This window comes from Helobdella robusta (assembly GCF_000326865.2).
Source record: "Helobdella robusta unplaced genomic scaffold HELROscaffold_118, whole genome shotgun sequence".
Taxonomy (NCBI): domain Eukaryota; kingdom Metazoa; phylum Annelida; class Clitellata; order Rhynchobdellida; family Glossiphoniidae; genus Helobdella; species Helobdella robusta.
In genome coordinates this window covers 109,252-118,544 of record NW_008703654.1, presented here as the reverse complement: position 1 = coordinate 118,544, position 9,293 = coordinate 109,252, and the positions used below count along the sequence as shown (strand labels likewise).

The 9,293-nt window shown below is 36.4% G+C and overlaps 2 protein-coding genes across 2 annotated transcripts; one reads left to right on the top strand and one right to left on the bottom strand.

Moving 5' to 3' along the window:
• HELRODRAFT_117028 (hypothetical protein) lies at positions 1 to 6,378 on the top strand (the record flags this gene model as incomplete). Its single annotated transcript, XM_009013352.1, has 17 exons — positions 1 to 193; positions 308 to 390; positions 476 to 545; positions 732 to 812; positions 884 to 970; positions 1,156 to 1,251; positions 1,517 to 1,615; positions 1,866 to 1,997; positions 2,259 to 2,321; positions 2,454 to 2,535; positions 4,379 to 4,419; positions 4,685 to 4,806; positions 5,080 to 5,195; positions 5,448 to 5,521; positions 5,630 to 5,726; positions 5,833 to 5,891; positions 5,992 to 6,378. Exons 1-17 carry the CDS (start codon positions 134 to 136, stop codon positions 6,376 to 6,378), a joined length of 1,749 nt encoding a protein of 582 aa, XP_009011600.1. The 5' UTR covers positions 1 to 133.
• Positions 6,379 to 7,199: 821 nt separating this feature from the next.
• HELRODRAFT_124468 (hypothetical protein) lies at positions 7,200 to 9,042 on the bottom strand (the record flags this gene model as incomplete). Its single annotated transcript, XM_009013351.1, has 5 exons — positions 7,200 to 7,291; positions 7,527 to 7,633; positions 7,825 to 7,975; positions 8,204 to 8,336; positions 8,881 to 9,042. Coding segments are annotated over 5 exons (645 nt in total), but the record flags the coding sequence as incomplete, so codon positions are not given.
• Between the last annotated feature and the right edge of the window lie 251 nt (positions 9,043 to 9,293).

The following is a 9,293-nucleotide window of genomic DNA, read 5'->3' as shown; positions in this document are numbered from 1 at the left end:
CGTCGTTAGCTGCTGATCTCGTTGTGATAGTAAAAACTTGATCAAATTACACTTTTTATCCGAAACTTCGCCTAATTTTAGAAAAAGATTATAAATTATTATTGAATATTTATTATTAATTTTGCGTTTTTTGATGATGTCCAGACCTGATGATGATAAGTTATTCTTGTCCATCGAAATAAGCACACAACAAGTATTTTATTGCTATTTTTATAAAAAAAAAAATAAATTAATTTTGAATAATAATAATATTATTATTATATTATTATTATTATATCTTAAATATTTATAATTATAATTTTTTTAGACAAAGGTGATCGTAATAAATAACGGATGGAGAGTCGTTTATGAGGATGCTGTCACCTTTGAAACTGACTTGCCACAGTATAAGTAAGATAATAATAATAATAATCAACCATATTTATAATATTAATAGTAACAATTTTTATTGTTGTCATTATTTTTATTTTTAAAGAACCAAATCGGGAGTAACCTATCACGAGGATGGCAAAACCGTTACAGCCCCCGTACTCATGTGGATTGAGGTAATGATGATGATGATGATGACTATGATGATGATGACGATGATGATCATTCTAGCTGTTGTTGTTGATAAAGCAGTTGCGGGGGTTATTATTATTATTGTAATTTTTGTTGTTATTATAGTTATAATAATTATAATTATTATTATTCATTATTATATCGTGTCATCATCGTCGTCATCACGGAAGGCAGTTGACCTGATTCTAGAGAGAATGAAAGAGAACAGTGTCGACTTTTCAAAAATTGTAGCTGTTTCTGGAGCAGCACAGGTTAGCCATCATCATCATTATCAGCATCATCATCATCATCACAATAACCATCATCATCATCATCACCAAAGCAACATGGAAGCGTTTATTGGAGGTATGGAAGTGAAGGGTTACTCACAAATTTGGATAGTAACCTTCCGATGCACAAACAATTAAAGGTGATGATGATGATGACGATGATGAGGACGATGATGATGATGACGATGATGATGACTATGGCGACGACGATGATGATGATGATGACTATGACGACGACGATGACGTAGATGATGAAGATGATGATGAAGATGAAGATGATGATGATCATTACCATCATTATCATAACCGCCCCCATCATTATCAGGACGCCTTCACTATCCTGGACAGTCCCATATGGATGGATGCCAGTACGGAGGAAGAATGCAGAGAGATTGAAGAAAAAATGGGAGGAGGAGAGAAGGTGAAGATGATGATGATGATAGTGGGGGTGGTGGTGATGGTGATGATTCTTATGACGGTGATAATGATGATGATGGTGGTGGTGGTGATGATGATGACCGTTACGATTATTCTATTTTATTTCACCGGTCATTGGTAACACGGAAGTTTTATTTTTTTGTATAACCGTTCGTCTGTTACATTCTTTCATTCATCACTCATTTACTTAATTTTTTCATTCATTCATTCATCCATCCATCCATTCATTTATTCATCCATCCATTCAGCTCAGCCTCATAACTGGCTGTCGGGCATTTCACAGAATCACCGCCAACCAGATAAAGAAAATTTACAAACATCATCACCAGGAATATTTGCAAACGGAAGTACGTGATGATGATGACGACGACGATGATGATGATGACGACGACGATGATGATGACGATGATGATGACGTCGCTAATTATTATTATTATTATAAAAGTTTAAATGGACAAATTCTTAATTTCACCTGGTCTGTTACATCATCATCGCCATCATCATCATTGTCATCATCACCATCCTCAACATCATCACCATCCTCATCATTATCATCATCATCACCGATAGCATCATCACTATCATCACCACGATCAGGTGATAAGCCTGGTCAGTAGTTTTGCGTGCAGTTTGATGCTTAGAAGGTACGCCAGCATCGACCTTCCCGACGGGTCTGCCATGAATCTGTTGCATCTGAAGGAACGCACCTGGAGTGAGAGGTGTCTGCAGGTCGAGTCGAGGACGAATGAGTGAATGAGTGAATGGATGGATGGATGAATGAATGAATGAATGAATGGAATGAAATTTAATAAATTAATTGATGATCGAACGAACGAATGAAAGAGTTATTGAAGGAATAAATTGATGAGCGAATGAATGTACAACTAACTGACCGTTTGATTGAATGAACGAATAAATAAATGAACGAATTATTGATTGATTGAATGAATGAATGAGTGAAGAAAAAAAAGGAATAAATTAAATTTTCAGGCGTATGGGATGGATGGTTTGGCAATGAAACTTAGACCACTTGTACCGTGTGGAAAATGTCTTGTCAGTAAATATAACCATTATCATCATCATCGTCATCATCACCATCATTATCGTCATCATCATTATCATTATCATCGTCATCATCGTCATCACCATCATTATCACCATCATCACCATCATTATCATCACTAGGGCAACATCTCTCCGTACCTAGTAGTTAGGTACGGTTTCAACCCAAGGTGCAAGGTCAAGGCTTTTACTGGTGACAATCCAGGTTATTATTATTATTATTATTATTATTATTATTATTATTATGCACTCAAAATCTGCAAAGAACGCCAGCAGGAGATAGATTTCAATCATACACATTCGCTACAGTACCAAGGTATTTTGCTTAGATCTATAAAAGACCACATCGACTCCTCTGAAATCTCACGATGGCCTATAGCGGTAGGAAGAGAACCAGAGATCCCATTTAGATCCGCAATAAAATACTTAATACAACAACTACCAACAAACTCAAACTCGGTTAAATAGGGAAAGTCAACAAAGGAGTTATGTCCTCTATGCAAAGCAAAACAAAGGATTAAGCATGTAGAGTCAAACTGCGGTTCAACCCTGGCATTGGCAAGATACCTAGAGAGACTTAACAAAATTCTCAATCCAATTGTTGACCACTTAGAATCTTACGCGAATTCTGATTTAAGGGTGTATGTGGGTCTAGATAATCAATCTACCCCTTCCAGTATTCAAGTCTAACAGACCAGACATACGTCGGCATGGTCAGCAGGGATACGATTGAGATTCTCGAGTTGACGGTTTACCACGAGACAAACTCCACCGAATCAAAACCCTTACAAGGGAGAAAAATACAAAAACAACCTTTAAAACGATTTGTCGAAAGATTTTTAAAATTTTAACATTCTAATTAGAGCATTTGAAATTAGTCCAATACGTTTTCATAATCCTTTTAAACACTAATTAATCAATTTATCTTTGCCAGACGTTTTTAGAGATTTTTTGATAAACCGCGTAAACTAAGCCGCTGTAAGCAGTGTATCGTGACTGTAACAAAACTAGTAACAACTTTTGTGTCATTTTACCATCATACTCCTATGTTAAAGATGAACATTGATGAATATTATAAGCATTTATTATATATGTATTTATATATGCATATATATATATATAATATTATATATATTGTAACAGGTTCTTTACGGCTTCTATCAAAAGACTTGAAATTTGATGTGTAGAAACAGAAAATAAGCTTTATTGATATTCAAATAAATCGAAATAGAATACAAATTAACAAAATATTGTTCAATTATTAAGTTAATGGGTGTGTTGTCGTTTGGGGTGACAAACGTGCTTTATTACTACGGTATAGACTGTCACGTTGTTGTGCGAGTGTTGTTGTTGGAATAACTGACGCCACGACGTTGCTGGATAAGGGTTGTTGTAGTTTTGGTGGATGTTACCCTGACGCTGTTGGGTTGGAGTTGTTGTTGAAATAACTGAAACTACGACACTATTGTGTTGGAGCTGTTGTTGAAATAACTGGTTGTTGTAGTTGTGGTGGTTGTTACCACGACGCTGTTGTGTTGGAGTTGTTGTTGAAATAACTGACACCACTACACTGTTGTGTTGGAGCTGTTGTTGACTCCGCTACTGCTACCTGCCACCAATTACCATTATTATTCCTATTAACGACGTTCCAGTTAGACTTTTGACTGACAACGTCCTACCGCCAAACCTACTACCAAACGTTTTAATTCTAAATTAAAACAATAACTACTAAAATGCAAAGTTCCACCGTCTACTATCAACCAAGAGTTAAACTACGCCGTTCAGACCCAATAATTCTCCTATTCCCGCCTTTTTATATATTTTTTTTTTGCCATGCGGCAACCCAGTTAAGATTAAATCATGAGGCGCCGCATGCTAACCTCAACCTGTGACATATATATATATATATTATATATATATATACGTGTGTGATATATTTAGCCGTGTATATATTTATGAATTTGATTTTAGTTTTTGAGTTATAATAAAAGAAGTTTCCATTATTATTATTATTATTGTTATTATATTATTATTATTATCATCATCAGCTTCCATGATTGGAATGAAGGCTTGTACTCGCGACGCTGTTGTAAGGGGTTTAGTTTGTTCATTCATTTGTTTGTTCATTTTTTAATTCTTTCATTATTTATCTATTCTCTCATTCGGCCATGTCACCCTGATAAGTTTACGAACGAGTGAGATGGAACGATATTGAATCTAGTTATTCATTCACTCATTTATTTTTTTTATTTATTTCATTCAAATATCTATCCATTCATCTCTCATTCATTCATTCATTCATTCATTCATTCATTCATTCATTCACTTATCCATTCATTCATTTATTCATGCAGATCAGTTTAGGAACGAGTGACACGTTATCATTTTCCATGGATGAATACAACTCTAAGCCATGTTTGGGTGGTCTTGTCATGATCAACCCGCTCAATCCCAATATCTATATGATTATGCTATGGTTGGCTGGTTGGTTGATTTATTGGTTGGTTGGTTGTTGCTTGGTTGGTTGGCTGGTTGGTTGGTTGGTTGGTTGGCTGGCTGTTGGTTGGTTAGTTGGTTGACTGACTGATAGACTGATTAGTTGGTAGGTTGGTTGATTGATTGATTGGTTGGTTGATTGATTGATTAGTTGTTTGACCTGTTAGGTGCAATAATTATTATAGACTAGCATAACAACGATAATATAGATGATGATAATAATAACTCTGACCGAAAATTTCTGGCCAATCAGCTTCAAGAACGGGAGTTTGACCCGCAGCAAGGTCAAGGACAATTGCGGGTTAGGGTCGTGGCGAGAATTTGACGAGGCTCTTGAGAGGGGTGTGCCTGGTAACCACGGTCACATCGGTTAGTTCTGTGAAAGAATGAGTGAGTGAATGAATGAATGAATGAGCGAATGTTTGATGAGCCATTGAAAAAACAATTAAACAGAAATGAATTAACGAAAAAATGAACCAACAAATCACTCAACTAAATAACCAACCAGCCAACCAGTCAATCAACCAACCAACCAACCGACAAACCAACCAATCAACCTACTGACAAACCAACCAACCAACCAACCATTCAACAAACCAACCAACCAATCAAACAATTCAGGAATTTATTACGACTTACCTGAAATCCACCCTCCAGTTCACGGAGTCATGAGACTGGGCCCCACAAACTTGGTGGTGGGTTTGATGATGATGATGATGATGTTGATGTTGTTGCTACTGTCGTCGTTGTCGTCGTTGTATTTGATGATGTTGATAATCATCATCATCACCACGACCGTTTAGATGACGTCATTCGAACCGGAAATAGAAATCAGGGCTCTGGTCGAAGGACAGGTGGCCGTTAAGAAGTTACACGCCCTTAAGATGGGGATAAATCTTGGTATATAATAACAATAACAATAATAATAATAATTAAATAATAATAACAATAATAATAACAATAATAATTATAATAAAATAATAATAATAAGTTTATTTTTTCTAAGATGGAGTGGAAAGAATTTTAGCTACGGGCGGTGCCTCTGCCAGCAAGCCGACGCTTCAGGTTCCAAAGTGACATCGTAAACAATAATAATAATAATAAAAATAATCATCATCATCATCGTCTTCGTCGTCGTCTTCATCGTCATCATCACCACCGTCAGATCATAGCGGATGTTTTCGACAAGCCGGTCGTAACCAAAGACATTAAAAACTCGGCCTGCCTCGGCGGTGCATACCTGGCCAAATTTGGCTTTAAAGATCCTGATAATGATGATGGTGGCGCTGCTGGTGATGATGATGAGGACGGTGGGGGTGGTAGTGGTGGGGGTTGTTTTGGCAATAATGACGATGATGGTGATGATGATGATGATTGTCTTAATACCATTTTTCCTAACAAAGATGCCGTCAAGGTGAGTTATTGTTTTATTATTGTTAATATTATTATTATTATTATAATTATTATTATTTTTGTTGTTTTTGTTATTATTATTGTTGTTGTTGTTGTTGTTGTTGTTGTTGTTGTTGTTGTTGTTGTTGTTGTGACGTAACAGATTTACAAAGAAGTATTAGGGAGGTACGAAAGCTTGGAAGAAGAAATTGTGAAAAATTTCAGACAGCAGCGATAATGATGATGATGACGATCATGATGATGATGATGACGACGATGATGATTACGAAGAAATGAATAGTTGTGATCACCAAACTATTGTTATTGCTAATATTGTTATTATTATTATTATTATCATCATTGTGTTTTTGTTCTGCTGTGTTTATCTTTGGCTATGTCATTTTAACGATAATAATAAATTTTATTTTTTCGAATTTCTTCTCAAATTTGTCTTCAAAACAACAGCAACAACAATAATAATAATAATAACCTTCTTCATTAATAATGATAATGGTGTGAAGCATTTTTTAGCTAAATAAAAATAATCAATGTTACACATCGTAATACGTGGGTCCATTCGCAATTATAGTCGTCATAATATTTATAATAATAATATAATAATCATAATAATAATAATAATTGCAATTTTTTTTATATTATTGTTATTTTTATTATCGCCTCAACAACAACATCGTCATCAACAACAACAATCTAATTTAAAACAACCCTCTTCAATTTCATTAGCTCATCATCATTATCATTAACATTATTATTATTATTATTGTTATTATTATTGTTATTATTATCATCATTATCATCAACATCTTCATCATCATCTTCCTCGTTATCAAACTTTTTGCCATTACGATTACTACCATCATCATCATCTACCGCTATAGTTTTTATCTTCATCTCGTCATCATCTTGGACATTCCCTGATTTTTCCATCCTTTCAAAAGTAGACTCGTCCGTTAGGGCGGCCCATTCTTGTAGCTCCCCCTGTGCGAAAATGCAGTAGAAGATGCTACTGAACAGCAATAGGACGGAACAAATTTGAAATACTGTTTGCCATTCTTCCTTAGTTCCCTGAGTGCGTGCGTGCGTGCGTGTGCGTGTGGTGATTGGATGGAGAGATAAATGAATGAATGAATGAATGAATAAATGAATGAATGAACGAACGAACGAACAAAAAATAATGAGTGAATGAGAAATAAATAAATGGGTAAATGAATGATGGATGGACAGAAAAAGTAAATAGACGAATCAAAAAACGAATGAATGTATGAATGAATGAATGAAAAAAAAAACCAAAATCTCTTCTAACATTAGTAGTGATCCACCCGACAACAGCCGGCCCAAGGATACCTGGTACTGTTGCCACTGTGTTGGAGATACCCAGCAATATACCGGAGTATCTGAGACGGAGATTATGGTAATGATACTTTCGCTAGTGGTGATGATGATGATGATGATGATAACGACTATGATGATGATGATGGCAACGATACAGATAGTATAACAGATCACCCTATTATCCAGATCAACTAACCAATCAATTAACTAATTATCAATCAATTAACTAAATATCAACAATCAATCAGTAAACCTCGGAGCTATATCAATGTGATTGACCATCATTCCGGACCGACAGAGAGCATTAACTGAGACAATGACGCAGAGCAAACAAATAACCAGGATGACGTCATCCTTATCCAGGTATCCCACTACTATCAAGAGGATCGCTGGGATAACGGAAGCTGTGATTGGTTGGTTGTTTGGTTGGTTGGTTGGTTGATTTGGTTGGTTGGTTGGCTGGTTGATTTTGTTGGTTGGGTTATGAACACAAACACACACATGCAAGTTAATATATTTTATTGCTCTGTCTGATCATACACACACACACACACACACACACACATACACACACACCTATACAGAAATAACCACATAAACACACGCACGCACACGCACGCACACAAGCTAACATATCGTCTGCAACAACTTTCTTGTATTGGCCACACTCAACCACTTCCGCCTGATCAACAAGTCGGACACGTGACCGGAAAGAATCGCCATCAAAAAACTAAATACGTAAGGTAGGGATGTGTAGAGTCCATTCTGATTGGATGGTTGTTTGTTGGTTTGGTTCATTGATTGGCTGATTGATTTAATAATGCTTGGTTGATTGCCTGATAAGTTGGTTTGTTTCATTAGCAAAACACCACAAACACGTCTTTATGAGTCTCAGTAAAAAACAAGAACCATTTAAACAAACACCACATACACTCGCACAAATCACAAACACACCAAAAAGCACTTCACACACACGCGCGCGCACACACACACCAAAACGCTTAATCCAAAAAATTCGGCAGACAACCAACAACCGTTCGGACAAAATTTTCAACACATTCCTTCAAAAACACGCTGCTATTTAACTCCTCACCAAAAAACACTCCACACACACCTACATCCCCACACGACACACACATCCCACACCACACACACATTCCCACACGACACACACACATCCCACACCTTATACACACTCCTCCACACCACACACACATCCCCACACCACACACACACATCCCACACCACACACACACATCCCACACCACACACACACATCCCACACCTCATACACACTCCACAAACACACCTGTTGCACCTCCAGCTCCATAACTTCCTTCATAAACAACGGTAGACACACGAGAATTGTATAATTGGCCCAATTGTTACACGAGTGGGCCACAATGATGGCCCAACAGGGCAGCGATAGTAAAATTTTTTTCCACGGTATTTTTAGGCCCCCAGAGGGTTTTGGGGTGGTAGTTATAGAGGGTGAAGGGCACGTGATTATGATGTCAGGGTGAGGGTGATGATGATGATTATTATTATTATTATTATTATTGTTATTAGTTTTTGTTGAGGATGAAGTAAAGTAAGTTGTGGTCGTCGTCGTGCTATCGATGGTCTTACCAGTGTTGTTGTTTTTATTATTGTCCATGTTATTATTATTATTATTATTATAACTATTACTATTACTTCCATTTTTATCGTTACCACAAAAAT